The 19,651-nt window shown below is 37.7% G+C and overlaps 1 protein-coding gene across 2 annotated transcripts; it reads left to right on the top strand.

Annotated features, from left to right (window-relative positions):
- Window positions 1–26: 26 nt before the first annotated feature.
- Window positions 27–8,601, top strand: LOC103718469 (ubiquitin-conjugating enzyme E2-17 kDa-like). Of its 2 annotated transcripts, none has more exons than XM_008807312.5 (5): window positions 27–163; window positions 530–617; window positions 4,134–4,261; window positions 7,411–7,515; window positions 8,214–8,601. In XM_008807312.5, exons 2-5 carry the CDS (start codon window positions 548–550, stop codon window positions 8,355–8,357), a joined length of 447 nt encoding a protein of 148 aa, XP_008805534.1. In that variant the 5' UTR covers window positions 27–163; window positions 530–547; the 3' UTR covers window positions 8,358–8,601. The 2 variants fall into 2 exon arrangements, with proteins under 2 accessions (XP_008805534.1, XP_008805535.1); XM_008807313.5 differs by having other exon boundaries at window positions 82–184.
- The last annotated feature ends 11,050 nt before the right edge of the window (window positions 8,602–19,651 follow it).

Consider the following 19,651-nt stretch of genomic DNA (forward strand, 5'->3'; position numbering starts at 1 on the left):
TATCACATCAACGTCGGATTCCACGCGGTGAACTTAAAACTCGGAAATATAAGTAACGGAAGACTTCTGTTTCGAAGGTCCGAAGGGTCGTTTGAAGGGGTCGCAAAAAATATTAAAAAACCCTAGCAGGCGAACCCGTCGTCCCAAATCGTCTTCTTTGCCGGTACGAATATCTTCCAGATTGGTATCGCCTTATCCTAATTTCTCCATTTTGTGGTTCAGTGGGGGCAGATTCGTGGTCATATTGCTCGTTCTTTTTGTTTCTTGATTTCTTGATGCGGTTTCCTTCCTTTTGTTTCAAATTTATGGGTTCTAGGGTCGATTGTTTTGAATCCGAGTTGATTAAACCTGCTGGTAGGTTTTCTTTGCGGGAAAAATCGGATCTTGACCTGGAAATAGAATTGATGCTTTCGTTTTTTGTAGCTGTGTTTGGAATTATGGATCATGGGATGCTTGGCTTAAGTCTTCGCAGTAGTTGGTCTTTATTTTAGTGCATCATTATGAGTTTGAGGTTTTTGTGGTGGTTTAGGGTTTTGATAAGTTATCGATGGCTACAAGGAGGATTCAGAAGGAGTTGAAGGACTTGCAAAATGATCCTCCCACATCTTGCAGTGCAGGTTTGTTCCTTTTGCAATGTTATATGAATAGCAGTACCTCTGATGTTCAGGTTTCCATATAAATTTCGATATGTCTTTATATATATTATAATTGGGTTTGGGTAGTGGGTACCTGATAGTTAAATTCCAAACCCGTCCCAAACCTTAATGGGTTTTAATTTTAAATTCCAAATCCGTCCTAAACCTGTAGGGTTTTGCTAACAGGTCCTATTAGGGTTCGGGATGGGTCGGATAGTTGAAAAATCCCGCCCAGCTGCCATTCCTAATTGTTGCATAATGCTACACAAGTTGCCTATTTAATTGATAGGCAACTTGGTAAAATATGTAAACTGCATAATGGGAATATAGCGCAGTTAGGAGTGCATTCCAGTATGACTTAGATAATGTTGGTTTTTAAGATGCTAGTTCTAATGGCTTTTCCACTAAGGTAAAGCTAGGGTATCTATTGCTTCTCTTTCTTATTGACCGTTTTTAAGACAAGATTCGAGCTAAGGTAAAAGAGCTAGATCATTTTACTTTCTTGGCATGCATTATTCAATTGCGAAAATGGCCTTTAGTCAAAAAGGGCATTCTGTTGCACGAGGATCCTGCCAATGTGGGGTATAAGGAGGGTCAGATCTTCGCAGTTTTACCCCTGCATGTAGGGAGCTCGTTCCATGTTTCGAACCCTTGATTTTCAAGTCATAATGGAGCAACCTTACCTGTGTACCAAGGCGCATCCTTTAAAAATGGCCTTTCGTCGTATGTGTAAAAATGTGTATCAAGATTAATTCAAAGTTCTTTGGAACTCTATCAAAATTGTTATTTGGAAAAATGTTATTGAAACAAATTTTGGAAGACACATAATGTTGAGGATATGTTTGTTTATTGAGGACCATTGCTTTGGGATCCCAACTGGTGACTCAAGTGGGCATGCCAATGAGCATAGTCTAAATAGTCTGGAAGAAAAGCTGGTGGTTTTTTATGTTTGAATTAACTCGTAAAGTCTCTGGACTTAAAGGGGGTTTATTGTTAAAAGGAGATTCAATGAGGCTTCGTGTTGGGTTCTAGAAAAGGTGCAAAGTGAAAGTGAAATGAGCTGAAATTTGAGTATTGGGAAACCATTTCCTAAAGCATTCTTAGGATGTGATTTCTAGGGCACATGAAATTATGTGAGTGCTTTCTAGTGCCACTTGAACACATTACATGAGTGTCAAATGTTTAGGTGTTTGAAAGAATACAACACCAAACCTTTAAGAAATATGACACAGGAGCACATCTTTGTCTTATAGGTGTGTAATTGCATATGCATGCATGGAATTGTCATCTAATCAGTAAAACTGATAAACCTTTGGTAAATTTGATGCTATAGTTAACAATTTTTAATTATAGAACTGCCAAAAGCAGAAATTAATGGTAATTGTATTTTGATTTAATGATTGAACTTTAAAGGGTCAAGGGATTTTATGTAACGTCCCAATTGTACAATTCTCCAACTCGTTAAGAAACCAAAAACATGGAGTATCTTTGCAACACTAGTGCTTCCTAAATGTTTTGAGTCTTGGATAAACACTGAGAGGTCCATGAACTCCTTAGGAATGAAAATTAACACTATTTATGCAATGCATTAGTCTAAACAGAAAATAAAGTAAAACATCGACAAAATCATCATTGGTTTTTTGATAGGTAGGATTGAGCTTCGATCCTGTCAAATGAAAGTTAGCTTATGTGTGCGTGTGCGTGTGCGTGTGCGTGTGTTTAGAGGAGAGAGAATGCATGTGGGTATGGTATGTGTACATACGTATGTGTGTAGCACATCACACACGAGTGCAACTATGTGTATGCAGCAGACCGTACATGTTCGTGTACACTCATAGCTACATATATTTGAGTGCAATAGGATATTAAGATGATTGAGGGCAATTTCATTGCAATCTAACAACTGCCAGATCAAGATATTTGTGGCTGAAATAATAAAGAGAAGTCCTTTTTTTCTTATCAGAAGGTTTACAAATAAGGCCTGTTTGGTTGCTTGTAGCTGGGAATATGCATAAACAAATTTGCATGCATATAGAATTATTGCATTTTTAACTGAATGGCAGTTGTTTGCTTGTCTATCAGTGCACTTGCAGTAAAAGAAAAATATTCACTTGGCTACATGTGAGAAAGAGATGTCATTCTGAATTGATAATTTAATAATATGAATAATATGTCATTCTAGTATATGATAATCGAGTAAAGCTAGAATACTTTCAAGAGAAATTGTCTTTACCACTTTCAATGCAAAATTAGTGGTAGCCATTTTAAATTGAAAACCCAAAAAAATCACATGCATTGAAGTCTCTTGCGTGTGATCAATTGACAAAATGGACATTTTTAGCTATATTATATAATACTGTGATTTGATTTATTGCCCAAAAGCATCCAAATTAATAGGGTTTTGGTTTGCAGATTTTGAAGATATCTAGATCAATGTCAGCAATTTGGATTTCCAAATTGCATGGGCTGCAATATAGTTTAGCTTGTTAACTATGCTGCCGCTATCCATTTTGTACTCACTTGATGCACCTCCAAAGCACATGATTTTGGTTGTAAGCAGATTATCATTGATTTTGCAATGAAAGTTTCAAGGGCTATTTGCAGTCAAAAGTTGTTTATGTTTAATCTATATGTTCTATAAGATACTAGTACCCCATATTGTTATAATAGTGATACTATTATTGTAAATAATAATTTGAATTGTTATAAGTTATAGTATCTTGATATATTGCTAATACATCAAAGTATTAAATTAATATACTTTAATATAATAATATGTTATTAAAATGAATGGATTATTTTGTATGATCATGGAACATTGTATGTATAGCATTGTGTTGTTGTATTATGATATATTTGTATTACTACAATGTATGATATATATTATAGTTATCTTATGTCAAAGCAGTCTCAAGTGTCATGTAGTATCTGACATGGTGATGTATAAATAAATCCGGACATAAGGACATAGTACACAGGGAATGGCTATTTAGTTTGCAGGGAACTTGTAAATGACAAGAATACCATCATTTATTGCACTAGGTAGTTGTTCATATATGGAGATATTTTTGTCATTTGATGGATGCAATAAATGCTCCTTTCCTTCATCAATTACTTCACCTCAAGATTTTAAATCTCATGGGATGGGACTATCCCGATTTGCCTATGGAACGGGATGTGCTGTCGTCCTTCCCTATCCCGACACTTGGGACAGGGGATGTCCTAAGACGGCCGACTGGGATATTGGAACAATGGCGGGACAGTCCTGTCTCGACACTCAGGTTGATACCCCATCCCGGTGCCTTGCAGGATGTCCCACCGGGATTTGAGACCATGCTCCACTTTCTAGTGCATTGATTTTTATTTTCCCTTAAATATTGCTAGCTATTTGGAAAATGGAAGATGTAAAAGAACTTCATTCATAAATAAGGTTTATTAACAAAATTATCAAATATGCAGCTTTGTCGATAAGTTTTGTTTATTATTATGTTTTTTTAGGCCCTGTTGCTGAGGACATATTCCATTGGCAAGCAACGATCATGGGGCCTGTTGACAGCCCCTTTGCAGGTGGTGTATTTTTAGTGTCAATTCACTTCCCACCAGATTACCCATTCAAGCCACCAAAGGTAAGTCCTTTTCTTTCTCTTCAATGTTTTTCATACGCGCATGTTGTTAAATTTTTGCAACTATGTCATGTCGAGAAACCACTTTCTCAATCAGCCTGAATTTTTGTTAACAATTATATTATTTTCTTGACAATTTTCTGGAAGGTAAAACATTCTTGCAATGCATGTTTAGAAGGAGAAACACTTATGTGCTGAATAACCATTACCTTCAATATGTATTGCATTTAAGTAATCAATTCTTCATGCATGTACATCAAAATTCAGAAGTCTTTAAACTCTACAGATACTATAGTTCGGCAAGTCTCTGGCTTTCTAGAATGGATCTACCGCATGTTCAGTTTCATCTCAGTATGAAGCTTTGTCAACATTTGTTGTTGATAGTATGGGAAACTGAATTCTAAGGGAAAAAAAAAAGAACATATCTGAGGCGTGGACCCAATGGTACCACTTATCTTGCAATCAAGGTATTCTAAAATATTCTTTACCTGAATATAAACATTTATCTTATACTGGAAAAAAAAATTGATCGGACTATGATGTCTATGTATTTTATTTTAGATAAGTTAAAAATTAATAAAATAGAGAATATGTTTCATGGAATATATTAAATTTGTACACAAATAATTAAAATTCTAAATGGAAAGCATGTGCTTATGTAGGCGGGAAGATCTTTTTTTTCTTCCTATTGTTGCTGCCCCTCTGCTTCTTCTTCCTACGATCAGATTAGAGAGTAAGTTATTTGATAAAAAATATAAGTGGGCTACTATGGTCCTGAGAAAGGCTCCTATGTCTTCTTATATGACCTCCCTATCGATTATAAAACAGGAAACTCTTGTTCTATTTTTTTTTCATTAGATTATTGCAAGAAAGTGTTCGTACTTTGTTGGAGGATATGGGGAGTTCATTAGAGTCCGAAATTTTGGGATGCTGAGGTGCTGAGAAGGAAGCCCATTGGCATCTCTTTATGATTAGCTACCAAACAAACTCTTTGTGATCTATCCATTCGTCACACATGCATCTTATATGTCATAAAGATCCAGGTTATTTATGTTATTTTTCTAGTCTATAATAAGTGAAAAAGGCCATATTTATTTTCAAGAAAATTATATGCTTGTATTCTCAGAAAAGAATAAAGGTAAGAAGAGGCGGGCCACTGACTCTATATGCCATTGATCAATGCAAAGCATGACAACTTGTGTAACAGAAGCCATATATGGCTTAGTAGCATTGCTTATAGTTTTTGCGGTTATAAGTTTGTTAATTTGGAATATTCTTTTTCCTGTCTCACCAAACTGCAAATGTATTATGGATTTTTAGTTATCTTTTAATGCAAATATAAAGTGCATATTATATATATATATATATATATATATATATATATATATATATATATATATATATATATATATATATATATATATATATGAATGTTTTGTTAATATATGACATGTATATAAGCATATATGCATGTAAATTATAAATTATTTTAAAGTTGTTGATTGAATAATCGATTTGTGTGTAGGTCATATCTGAACCCGACTTTAGGTGATCAGTTATCACATCATTGGATTATTGAAATATCTGGTTAAGTTCGTTGAGTACCAAGCATTGACTTAGATGTTTAACCAATGTTCCCTTTGCTGAAGCTGGGATCAGTAGTTCAAATATACTTGCCTGGGTAGACCTGACTAGGGATAGTGACATTTTAAATGCTAGTGAGGCTGTTGGGATTTTTGAGTGTTAATACACAGGATGTTTCGTTCTATGGAAAACTGGGACAGCCCTATCCTATGGTATTTAAAACCTTGAGAAATAGTGAGTGATTTAAGGGAGCTTGCTATGATATAAGAAGTGATCCAAGGTAGATGAATTGTGGATTTTTTTTTTGGAATTCGTGTCATGAGATGCATCTCAATGCTTAAACTATATATGTTTAAAATTTTGAAGAATAAATCATGGGCAGGAAATTGTCGGTCAATGTTATCTGAATATTACTTCTCACCAACATATTTTATGGTAAACATAAAATTAATTCATTGATTAGCTCTGGACCTTGGTTTAAGGATCTGAAGTTAAAATATACTTGCATGGGCAGCCCTGACTAGAACTAGCAACTAGTGGGACCAGGGCGTCCTGATTGTTGGTACACAAGACTTTCTGTTCCACGAAAAACTAGGACAGCCCTGTCCCATGATATTTAAAATCTTGAGAAGTAGCAAGTGATTTCAGGGAGCTTGCTATGATATAAGTAATGATCCAAGGTAGATAAAAATCGTGGATTTCTTCTGGAGCTCATGCCATGAGATGCATTTCAATGCTTAAACTATATATGTTTAAAAATTTTGAAGAATAAAACATGGGCAGGAAGTTACCAGTCAAGGTTATCAGCATATCACCAACATATTTTTCAGTAAACATAAAATTGATTCATTAATTAATCTATAAATCTGTTGTTCTTAATTTCTTTCTGTTATATATTTCTGCATTGAACATATATAGCTTGTAATTACAAAGTCAACAAATATCTATGTGTTTATTCTTTATCTTTAATGACATCGTTGGAGCAAAAAAAGCTTGCATTCAAGAGGAAATTCTATTTTATTTTTTTTGCCTACAAGGAAAATATCTACCTAGCCTTTTTCTGGTTGTGTCATTTACTATGTTAAACATCCGTGATATGCGGTCTGAGAGATAAATATTCCTGCATGTTTGGTTTGTTAGTGCCCTATGTTTTTCAAGTTTGGAATCCCTCTCTACCTTCAGACGGATATAAAGAAAATTGATAATGGTTCCTTAATAAATGTCAAACAATTAAAAAATGTCATTAAAGAGCATGTCTGCTGATGCTGAGCCTTACCATTTCTTCTCTTCCTGGGTGAATTATTAAATTCTCCAACAATTAAAAATATGTTGTAAGTTATCTTTGTCCCACTGTCTGGTAAATGAATCTGGCAGAGGGCTCTTTTAGAATGTAGTGTTTGGAGAACAGAAATGGGGCCACCAATTCACTGTCAATATTTGCCAGTAAATTATAGTTCTATGAGGAAGAGTTGCATACACCTGTTTTATGCTGATTGTGTACAGTTAACTCTTATATTATTGCAACACTGCCTCATCTGTTAATCTGCAAAGTATCAATTTATCATCAGGTGTCATTCCGCACCAAGGTTTTTCATCCCAATATCAACAGCAATGGTAGCATCTGCCTTGATATTCTCAAGGAACAGTGGAGCCCTGCACTGACAATATCCAAGGTGAATTGATTTCTTTTATCACTCTTTCTTTTTTTTTGAATGGACTTTTTTCTAAGTTCAATGTAATCTAGAAAGTCTATTCCATGGGAGAGAGTTTTACTTTTGAAAGTTGGTCAATATTTGTTTGAAAAGGATCTTTCTTATTTTTCTATCCAGTGGTTATGCATTCGTCAGCAGCCATTCTGGAGTAGAATTATTTTGCTGGATTTCTAGACCTTTCATTTCTTTTTTATTGCTCCTCTTTTAATTTCTGGACCAAGATAAATGTCGGAGCCATAGGTGATTCTCCTTGGAGTAGCAGTAGTAGTTTTGATAATATAAGATGTGTACAAGTAAGATAAATTTATCATCTTATAATCATTTAGCATTTTTTCAACTATTTGAGGTTGGCTTTACGGATCCTTATTCGCCAAGTATTCCTATCTAGAGCCACCTTTAATGTTATTCCAAGTTAAAGTTGTTGATGGAAATCCATGAAGACTTGATTGGATGTAGATGACCCGTGAGACTTCGGTTGGCTGGGCTTTGGACAAGAAATAGTGGATGGTAGTTTTGTAAAATAGTGGAATTTTATCGATTTACTAGTTTTATGTTTATGCAGTATTTTCTGATTCTTCCCATGTTCCATCTTTTTCTTTTTTGTGGTAAAATTCCTGTCTTCTATTTTGGATTTATACATAAATGCAATAAAACTGCAGGTGCTGTTATCTATTTGCTCACTTCTGACGGACCCTAACCCCGATGATCCACTGGTACCAGAGATTGCTCACATGTACAAGACTGACAGAGCCAAGTATGAGGCAACTGCCCGCTCTTGGACACAAAAATATGCCATGAGTTAGAAGCCTGGGTCCGGTGCTTCCATGTTACCTTTTATCAGCAAATAAATAGCATAAGTAGTTTTTTAATGGGGTCGATGACTTTCTTCAGGTTTTTCAGTTATCGGTGAATTGCTTGGGTGACAGCTCTATGTCTTTGTAGTGGATTTGAATACAGATATCTAATATACCTGACAGCTCTATGTTTTTGTAGTGGATTTGAATATTGATATCTAATATTGTGATACATTGTCTGCTACTTGTTGAAGGGCACAATGTGCAATTCTCTTGTTAATTTGGATGTGTTAATTTTTTCTAAGCTGCTTGTCGTGGTCCCACATCGGCTGACAAGCTGTGCTGCATAAACCTGGGCTAATCGTCCACCTAATAGCTTAAGCTTTTGGGGATGCAGTAGCGCTGTTTTTGTAATATTTTTGTTTTCTATTCTTTGAGGCAACAATATGCATTGAGTTGAAAGGCTCATTCCAGTTACAAGGGTTTCACGTTACTGAACGCCTCTCACTCCTAACCTTCTGAATACAAGCCTGACTCCTCTTAAATCCTTCTCCTGCACCAGAGCCTGCCAGGATTTCAGCATCATCCTTTTTTAACCTTCCCGAAAGGCTTTAATTTCTTTGATTTCATTCTAACCAGATTTTCTAAGGCAGCTGCAGCAATCACGCCCCCAGCCTTTCCTCCAAGTCCTCCTCACATTTTCTTTCTGCGTTAGCCAAAGATGTTAGTACGAGGTCCTCTCTGCATGGAATAAAAAAAGATGACCGACTACTTCCTCTTCCACCCCACACAAAAACGCAATCAGAAGGCCCGTTTCCAATGCCTTCTCCTCAGGTTCAGGTCATTTAGCAACCTGTGACGATGAGGGAAATCATGACAATTTTGTTTGGGATATAGCTTGTTTTGGGAGACTTCTCGCTTTTGCGGATAGCCGTCTTCTGAGCTACTGTTATCAGACGAAATTGTCTTTGCCTGTAGTTTGAAGTGTGACTCATTTTTTTTTTTTATTTTTTTTTTTTGGTACAACGGCGGCTCACACGGTGTGAATATGGCCAACAAAATTTCCGAAAGCAACAAAACAAAAGGAGACTCCGGCACTATGTCGTCCCTCCTCCAAACAAAGCGTCAAAGCCTCCAGAATGGTGAACCGCATAGAAAGCGACCCAATCAGCTGCACAGTTCGCTTCCCTGTAGACATGTGTAGCCTGATGGGTGCCACACGCCTGCAGGAGTCTGCGAATGTCCAAAAGCAGCGGCTTGCCCTCACTTGTACGACCCCGACCCCTGATCCAGTCAATCACAGTGGCCGAGTCGCCCTCAAGAATGATCTGGTTTGCACCAAGTGTCTGTCTCGCATAGGATATGCTCTCCCAGGTGGCTCAGAGCTCAACACACACCACCGACGAGTCGAAGATCCGCTGGCCTCCCGTCGCCACTAGTCTGGAATCATGATCTCGAATGACGAAGCCAATACCTCCGCCTCTCCCATCAGCAGCCATACTGCCATCGAAATTCACCTTTAGGAAGCTAGAGGGTGGGGGCACCCAGGATACAGTGTGATTCATGTTTGATGTCAGTAAGAGTTGGTGCTTTGGGCCCTTTTTTCCGCTGGCGAAAGAAAAGAAATGGTGCTTTTGGAGTCCGAAATTTGAGATTGCCGGTACTCATCTTGATCTTAATAGGTATCCATGTCTGATGGCAAGTTTCTCCCGTAACCAATTGAACCCTGAAGACGGATGGCCAATTAAGGAGCAAGCGGGTGCCCTCAAGGGAACGCCTGTATGAAGGATATATATATATATAAAATAAAGCATAAACGAGAAGAATACTAGACAAACAAATCAAACTAGAAATAGCATTACGTTCATGTATTACTTCCATACCAAGGTTACTATGAGTGATGATATCAGCCCAAGTATTGATAACATGATCTTGATAGTCAGCTACAAATTGGTTGAAATTGAAACCATTTAGGTTGAAAGTCATAGTACTAATACCTAAAGCAGTGAATCAGATACCTATTATAGGCCAAGCAGCCAAGAAAAAATATAAGAAATACAAATTGTTGAAACTAGCATATTGAAAGATCAACTGGCCAAAATAACAATGAACAGTTATGATATTATAAGTTTCTTCCTCTTAGAAAAATTAGGTGTTATCATAGTATTAGCTAAGTTCACGAGTTGAAAATAAGTAGATTCGAACTACTGACATCCGCTATAAGGTAAACCACTACCTCGTCTCACTAATTTTACTATAGAGGCCAACGATAGTTACAACTTTCATCGGGACACAACGGAAAGAACTACCAACTCTAGTGGCCCAGCGGGCCGTATCAAGTACATCTCATGACATTTGCTGAATCAACCAACCGTGCGTGTGTATATATATTTATGCCAGAAAACGATCTCAAGGACAAAAACAAAAATTTAAAAAAGAAGAATTTATAGACGCCATCTCTGGAAGCGACATGAAAATCTAGAGTCGGAAAGAAGGCAATGAAGAGCCAGGGGAGCCACCAATGGCAACGAGCGTCCTCCCCAGCATCCTTCTGAATCCTCTGCACCAGAATTCGAATTTCCCTCATGAAGCACAATTGTTGATTATTAGATGCTCGAGGCAAGGCATGGCTCCATCCTCCACCCGTTCTAATTAATAAATCAACAAACCGAGTTCCAAGAAGTGCGGATGAGTTCCAAGAATGCCCATATGTCATCATGAGCCACTAAAATATATGTCATCGATCTCTCCAATTCTCAGCGTTTGTTCTTCCATCACTTGTTCATTCGTTTCCACCATGTCAACTCTCCACAAGGCCCATAATATCCATCCTTCCATGGGACTTTAGGAGGTCCCTGGCACTATAAGTTTGCGATACAAATATCGAACTTCTGACATCTGAAGTGGCTCCGAATCGTGTGGCTATTGTAGTCTTCGTTAGCAAGTGTAGTTTTACCTACGCCGCGCCCATGCCCGCAATGGAGATTACTGCACGTCGTGGTACATCTGGGTCCGTGAGCTGCCTCTTCAAGGCCTCAACATCTTCCTCAAAGCCTACCACGTCTACCTCCAGCTCGTACCTGTCGCCACAATGATGAGTTATTCTAGCAATTGTCTCCTGATATGCTGATATTGCACTAAAGCTTCTTTATATTAAGGTTAATGTTGGTGAAAGCTGGGATTGTGGGGTCAAGAAAAGTATGGGTTTGCTGCACTGCAATGATTTTTTCTTTTTTTTTCCCCAGTGATTCTAGAAGCACTAGCCACTTAATTTGACGTAATGGTGCAAGCAATGCATGAAAAAAAAAAAAAAAGGTGCTTAAGAATTATTTAGGTCGAATACTTGAATCATAAGTCCAAAAAAGGCTTAAGATTTTTTCCCTGAAAAACTAGTGTTTATTCAATCACTTTGGTTAATTCTCTGTGCAACTTTGTTGACTTCATCAAAACACAAGAATCTTCTCTTCGTTTCACTTCTTATGTTCTAGTCATTTCCGATTCCTTTTCTTTCATTCACTCATCAACAAAGCAGAGCCAGAGCATAACTTTTTATTGTTTTTTTTACTTGCACTAATTTTAATCCTTTTTACTCTCCCTTTTTCTTTTACTTTGCATGCACCACCAATCTTATTATACGAACATTTTTTTCATTCAAAATCTGCAAAAAATCAACAAAGAAGTCGAGTAAAATTGAGCAAGCAAGCAACCAAAATGCCACCTTCCAGTGAGGGTCTCGCTAGGAGAACTCATGGACGATGCGACGTCTTCGATATTAAACTGGGATCTGTTGGCCGAAATGCCTTCAAGCCTTCCGTTTATCTTCTGGATCTGAGTTCCTACCTTGTGCAGGGTAAGGATCTGGCAAGGACCGATACAGCCCACACGCAGCGACCATTGCAGCTCTACTTTGAGGAGGAAGGCATCAAGGACGTCTTCAGCATCATATATGTTAGACTATAATAGGTGAATGAGAAAATAGACTGCAAAATGACCCATTTGAAATGGTGCTTCTTAGAAGAGGTATGTCTCTTCAAAAGAGTTACATCAAAAGAGATGCATCGATTCATTTGAATGGATGCATCTTTTCATTGCATCTTTGTATGGATGCATCTTTTCATTTAAAAGATATGACTATTAGTATGAAAGACATGACTATTCATAGAGATGTGTCTATTCATTTGAATAGAAAAGACATGTCTCTTCACTTAGTGTCCGTTCTGAAAGGTCACCATGAACTCTATAAATAGAGCCTTCCTCCAACCATTCTAAACACCGAATTTTTCCAATTCATCCAGTTCTCTCATTCTAGAGTTCTCAGAGAGCATTAGTGAGTTCATTCAAAGAGAGTACAAAAACTCAGTTTTTGATTCGTGGTACAAACAAATTGGTGTGCTCCTTTTGTTTGTGCAGATCATTGTATCCTGGGAGGCAGATGCTCAAGAGATCCAAAACACCTGTGTGGAGGGCGAAATATGTCTTAAGGGTATAATGTCAAACACTAGCCTTGATCTTACATAGTTGAATATTCATTAAAGGTTAGATTTATTTATTCATCTATTTATTATTTAATTTATTTTACAAATTCACAATACATACAGCCAATAGGCCACGTCTCGGATCCGGCTCACCCATATACGAAGCAGTACATTCTTCTCCTCCCTCCGTTTTTGGTCAGCACTCTTGAGGAATGCCTGTATGAATTGAAACTTGTCATGCAATAAGCTTATCTGGTCCTCCACTCCCAGGAGCAAGGCGGCTTTCCGGGTTGCGAGCTCGTCCAGCTTCCCAAGCAGCAGGCTGACGGCGGACTCAGCCATCTCTCTCTCTCTCTCCCTCTTTCTACTACATGCAGGACTCGGATTAGTCTTCTTCACTCGGCTGGTTGTTCAAATTTAAAGCCTCTCGAGCAGCCTACCAACACCACAAGAGCATCTAGTACTGATATCACCCTTTCTTCTGCACGAAGCACCAGAGCTTTTCTCGTCTCTACCAGGTGCAATTTGCCAGATGGAGTAAAAAAGCTGAAAAAAGCGAGGACTGGGCCGGGCTGGAAGGGGTAGCAGTGGGTAAGGCAATTTGGTCGAGAGCCGGCGGCAAAATAAATTTTGCAACGGTTGGTACTCTCCCCACTGCCAAAGGTGTGCATGGTCTGGCTTTCCTTTCCCAAACTCATATGTTCAAAAATCTTCGAAGCTTTCAGAACAATTAATACCGGCTCCACTAAAAAAAGTATGCTTCAGATTATCACCTTCAAGATATTAATACGACGCCACCGATGTGCATATTAATAACAAGAGGCCTATTTCAACCCAATATCTTATTCCAAAAAAATTGTTGGAAGGTCTTATTTAAACTTCTTAATTTCTAACTATCTGAGATCTTCGGAATATATAGAACCTGTTTCGCTCACAAAAATAATTTTTAAAATATTTTTTTTGAAAAGCTGATTTCTAAAAAAATATTTTTTTCATATTTGATTAGTTACGAAAAAGTGACATTTCGGAGAGTAGTTTATATTTGATTGGACATCTACTTTTTCAAAAAAGTTATGTAAAATATTTGTTATGCTCTTAATAAAAAAAAAGATCTTCCACCATTCTATCTAAAAGTTTAAAGGTACTTTTAGAAAAAAACAATTGTCCTAATTTTCAGCTAGTAGAAATTGGACTTTTTCATGTCCTACTTAGATTTTTCTTTTCCAAATATTATTTTTATGTAAAAGCTACTTTTTTATCTCTTTTCTCCCAAAACTCCAATCAAATATAAGATATTTCTCTATTTTTTTTATTGATTCTACTTTCCCTCCTCCTCTTACGTGAACCAAATAAGTCTATAGCCGATGTGAAACTAAAAAATTTGCCCGTACATGCTCTCCAACAAAATCTATTGGGAACTTGCAGAATAGAGGAAAGGAAGTGAGAGAGAGAAGGATGTAGGCTTCAAAACATGGATGTTTGTTGTGTACAACATGTTGATTGGGACAATCTTCTTGAGCATAGGCAAATATGTTTTGTGCCGAGAGTGTGGTCTCACAACCTGTAAAAATAAATAACCACTAAAAATAAATCCTCTGCAGCTATATACAAATCAATTGGGTTGTTCACAGACACTTTTACAGTGGAGTTGAGGTCAAGCAAGATAATTGTATATTTTCATCTAGCAGACAGGGTCCATTTTGTTGAAGTATGGCTTTTCATTTTATGGCATCTGGCACTTGTTACTTCAAAGAGATACAGTTTCGAGAGGCCTCACCCAAATGTTGATACGCATTGCAGGACCCGTTTGGCACCAATTCTAATCAACAATGACCCGATCTGAAAGATTTTTCTCAACCCACTTAACTCGGGTCTCTCAAAAAAATTAGAAGAAGAAGGAAGAAATTTCGAAAATAAGGCATAAGTCCGTTTTTCTTTTATCGATGATTAAAAAAATAAGGTACATGGCCTCTATTTATACTGGCGAGGTCCGTCCTTATACAATTTAGTTCGGATTTTTCTTTCTAATCCTAATAAGATTCTAAAATAGGCATTACTAGTAGAAATCTTTTAGAAAAAGCTAAAATTTTTGAGGAGGAAGACTTCAACTTCTACATCAACCCCGCCTGCTGTCACTCTGCCTGATTCTTCTCGAATAAAGAACTACATTCAGTCAAAGTCTTATCCAAAAAAAAAAAATTTTGATTTGATCGGCCTGTTTCAAATCCCAAACGATGGAATTTGAGCTCAATCATTAGAGGCGCCAGCCCCTAAAGTGTGTGGCGTCACGTTATAGATTTCCAAAAACTGTCCGATTTAAAAAAAAAAAAAGATTATCTCAATCAGATATCATATGACCAAGTTATGGCCTTTGAAAGTTTAACCTGTGATCAGCTTTCAAATATGGAGGATCTTGCTCCTGAATCCTGTCCAGCCATATTCGTAGCGACCAAAATAGTTCACATCGAACTGGGGATCTTACTAGATCAAACAAATCTAAAAATAAGTTTATTGTTTAGAGTGCAACAATCTTAGAAACAAATTACAATAAGTTAACATAGATTTTAATAGGAAAGGACCCTACTTGTGTCTCTTACTTATTTTCTAAAATTTTAAAAAAAAAATGATGACAGCTCTTTTCTCTTTTGTTAATTAAAAGAATCCCATAAGGAAATATCTATTATATGACTTATAGAAAATGATAAAAAGTTTTTTCTGTTCTGTTTCCTTTGGTATCTGATTTGGCTAAGAGTATGGTCTATTCACAAAGTTGAGAGAAACTTGATGGCATACAGTTTTGTAGTCGAAGTACTGCATGCTAATCCAGTAGCAAGAGGAAATGACTTTGGTTTAATTTAAAGGATAGTGCATATTGATGTTAAATCTGGTTCATATGCAAGTAGTTGGAACACCAAATATATCATTTAGAATACAAGATTCAATGACAAGCTCCCACTAGATGAGTTCATGTCCAAAGTGAAATAGCTTTCTTAAAGTGAGTCCACATATCAGATGTTTTTATTTAGTCATGGTAGTCCAAACTTGGATTCTAATTGGTCCTAAGTTAAAGGCCTATCAATTTGAAACGATATGATAAAAAATGACATCAGAAGCTGGTCGTATAAAAATGACTAGGTGGAGAAAAGTTATTTTCTTACTGTTGTGGTTCAAATTTGGCCCGAGGGTGTCCACGCCGTAGAAGTCGAGGAAGCTGCCGGAATGTTGAGGAAGAGGGTGAGCCACCTCCCGCACGATGGCGTACCTGCACAAAGCCTCACCGGTGGTTCCGATGAGGTTCCTCGGATGCTCAAGTTAGAGAGCCCTCCGACGCTCAAGTTAGAGTAGATCTCATTTGGTCCAAAAAGTTCCTTAGGCGTTACCTGATGGGGCTATTTATAGTCCCCATAGAGGTACCCAGGTGGCGGAGGTATGGCCTGTCCTCATCATGAGAGGAGATAGCTTTTAGCCAGATGGCGCGCAACTAGAGCTTGCTTAAGGCACACGGCATAGGCCGTTCTTATGAACGGTAAGGCATTGGTAGATATGGCAGGGCATGGCCGAGGAAGCAGGGTATGGCCCCTGGTTGATATGTCGTGGCATGGCCAGCAAACAAAGCATGGTGCGGTGAGGCTGCTGCAAGGCATGGCCGCAGCATGTGGACGATGAGGTCGGCCTTCTGAGCTCTACCTTCTGAGGTCGGCTTGGTCATAATTGGATGACTTCATGCCGAAAATAGGACGATCTATTTTGCCTCTCATCACTTATTTTAGCCCAAGCTTGAGCTTAAAATAGATTTTTATGCGACATAAGCACCATCATGTTAGGGGTGGCAATGAGTTCGATTGAGTTTTGGTCAAGTAAGGATAATAGCGTGCAAAATCTTGAGCTGTGCTTTTATGTGGCATGAGAACTGTTATCTCAAGCCACTAGTAACAGAGAACATGTTGTATCCTTCATGCAAAAGGATGATTAGCCTATCTTTGTGCGAATCCCCCATTAGTCGGTCACCTACCGCACATATCTTAAAGCACTCCAAACTCTATTATTCATCTACTTGCGCAACTCTCAAAGCAAGATTGGATGATCTAATGGTGGATTCTTGCCCAAAAAAAAAAGCGAATCATTCATTTATGTGAAGGATACAACCCAAGTCCCCAGTAACATTAGGACATGTTAGGTTATGGCCGGGTCGAAAAGGGACAATAATATATAAAACCTTTAACCTATACTTAACATCGGGTTAAGTGTCCTCGATCCATCGCAACCAGCAGGCGAAATATAATACAAGAGCTAGCCAAAAATAAAACTAAAAAAGGTATAATAGAGGAGCTAATCTCCATCTTTTCTATTCTATATGTAAAACCAAGTCTTGAAGGCCTGAGATTTACAGGTATCGAACCCGGCCCTATTGCTCATGGCAAAAGGTAATAGTATCCCACTAAGCTCTTATTAATATATATATATATATATATATATATATATATATATATATATATCATATCTCAAACCAATAATATAAATATTATTTCTCATTCAATTTACAGTTTAGAAATATCTTCCCCTCTCATTTCCTTTTCTCCCCACAAATTACTCCCGCATTCTTCTGTGTCATCCTGGGAACGGAACCTGATTACTTCTCTCATTGGACCAAGTCACGAAGGATGCACACAAATAAGAAATGAGAAATTTAAAGTAAGTGCCCTGGTTTTTTTTTTCAATAATATGTTTGATAAGTTTTTTAGCAGGTGTACCAAATGATCCAAAATCAAATTTCCCTCTAACTAGGATTTAAAAGGTTTGGGGTGAAAATTTACTACATTAAAACCGGCTGGCGTGCCTAACACACGGTCATTTTTGTCTGCATCGAACATTCTCCCAGCGGAGTGGGGGCTGCGCTATGGGGGGGTGGGCTTGTCTCTTCCTCCTTTCTTTTCCTATTTCAAAGTAAAAAAATTTACTACATGACTAAAAAAAAATCACTTTTCTCCGTAATTGCATCACTTCTTCGTAGAGATACAAATGTTATCCCCTTTTCACTTCTCAAATAGATTTTAGCTTCTATTTTGTTTTCCATCACCCTCGGTGCTTCAATCACTCCGTCATACAAATTTAAGTTACATTTTGGATTTTATAATTTTTACCTTGCATGCCACGTATAAATTATAAACATGTAATAAATGAATAAATGGATAAAACTATGAAGACAATTTCAACAGCACAAAGTTTATATTTAAATAACCAGAAAACCAAATTATATAATAAAATTATGTTTTTGATTTATGGCTACTTTATGTTGAAGATTTCTTGATATGAAACGCAAATAGGTGACTCTTTTATCATTCCTTTTGGTATATGATTAGGTTGTCCAAACTTCAGAAAGGCAAAACAATGAGCTCCAATGTTACCCGTGGACCATTGGTGGTTCCATCCTCGGGCAAAGATGGGGTAGTTTTCTAGAGATACACAGAACCCCAGGCCATGTTGAGACCTGTGCCTACCTTCCCCTCGGCCTCATATTGCCATCGGTCAAAAGAAAAGCTACAAATATTTTATAACCATGCAAAACACCACCCTCCTAATCAACATTCACCTATATAACAAACACCATCTTTTGGCTCTTGTTCTCCCTCTGCACATTGTCGCATCAAACAGGTACCAGGACATGTACCCAAGGCCTGACCTAACCACTCTTCCCCATGAATAAAGCCATGCTCCTACCAATGTTGTTAAAATATTAGATTCCCTTTGACAAGGCCAAGGAGGGGATGTTCCATCTTACATCCATATTTAATCTGACCACTTTAATGCAGAGGAGGATGAAGCACATGAATGGTGCTAATCCACGTCTCTTTAGAATAAAATATTTAGTTGGATCAGATCTACTACTAGTTTTCAACTCATGCATGTATCTATGGTTAGATTGGTTCACTAGTGAGTAGGGCATGGCTTGCCTGCACTAGTGACCAACTTTACCATAAATATAGTGTGACAAGGGGGCTATGGGCATGTCAACCATCTGACCATCATAAATGGCCTAAAGAGTTGGGAAGACATACATGTGACCCCTCTTGGAGAGGTCATGCTAAGGGCATGGAAGTAACTCACATGCTTAGTGGCATGGATACATAAATGCACTCTCCTGCCTTGCGTCCATCTTTCACTAGACTTGTGTTTGAGCCTTTTAGGGAATGAGACAACACAACTATTAGAAAAACAAGTGTTCATATCAAGTTGGCAAACTTATAGTTTTCTTAAAATGTTGCTGGTGGATTTATTGGAGGATACGTGTCCGTCACCTCTGGCTCTTAGCTTTTATAAAACACCCCACGTACCTTATGGTGTGTCTGAGACCGTATAGGAGCACACGTCTCTTAGCTTTTATAACACCCCATGTACCTTATGGTGTACCTTATGCTCCTATTAAGTGACCCGGTTCTCATCTCCAACTTTTTCCTCGTCTCTTAAAAGGATAACAGGAGGTCTGCTGACCTTTGGACAGTGGCATAAATAGTCTTTCGGTGGAGCCCCAAACCTAACATCATATTCTTGTGCACTTATGGATGGAAGTGTAAGTTTATATTTGTAATTCTGGAATTAATGTCATTTTCTGAAGGGGGTAATGTCCTTCAAGCAAGGGATAGCTACAAAGGGGGTGTGCAAGGAAAAATAGATGATGATGCAGAAGATTTGCACTGCAATAATTTTAGTAGCTTTGGAGCTTCGGATCTCATCCTAGAATAGGATGCTACAATAATTTTACAAGATGAATAAAGGTTGGCTTGAAAGTTCTAGGGCACGCACAATCCCTCCAATATATCTCACACCCTA

This window comes from Phoenix dactylifera, chromosome 2 (assembly GCF_051530095.1).
Source record: "Phoenix dactylifera cultivar Ajwa chromosome 2, Ajwa_hap1_PhDact_Kaust_v1.1, whole genome shotgun sequence".
NCBI lineage: Eukaryota > Viridiplantae > Streptophyta > Magnoliopsida > Arecales > Arecaceae > Phoenix > Phoenix dactylifera.

What these genes read in the sequence shown, in the direction of transcription:
- LOC103718469 (XM_008807312.5), top strand. Translation starts at nt 548, where the DNA reads ATGGCTACAAGGAGGATTCAGAAGGAGTTGAAGGACTTGCAAAATGAT. An exon ending in TCCCACATCTTGCAGTGCAG is followed by an intron (nt 618 to 4,133) that starts GTTTGTTCCTTT and finishes ATGTTTTTTTAG; the next exon opens with GCCCTGTTGCTGAGGACATA. An exon ending in ACCCATTCAAGCCACCAAAG is followed by an intron (nt 4,262 to 7,410) that starts GTAAGTCCTTTT and finishes ATTTATCATCAG; the next exon opens with GTGTCATTCCGCACCAAGGT.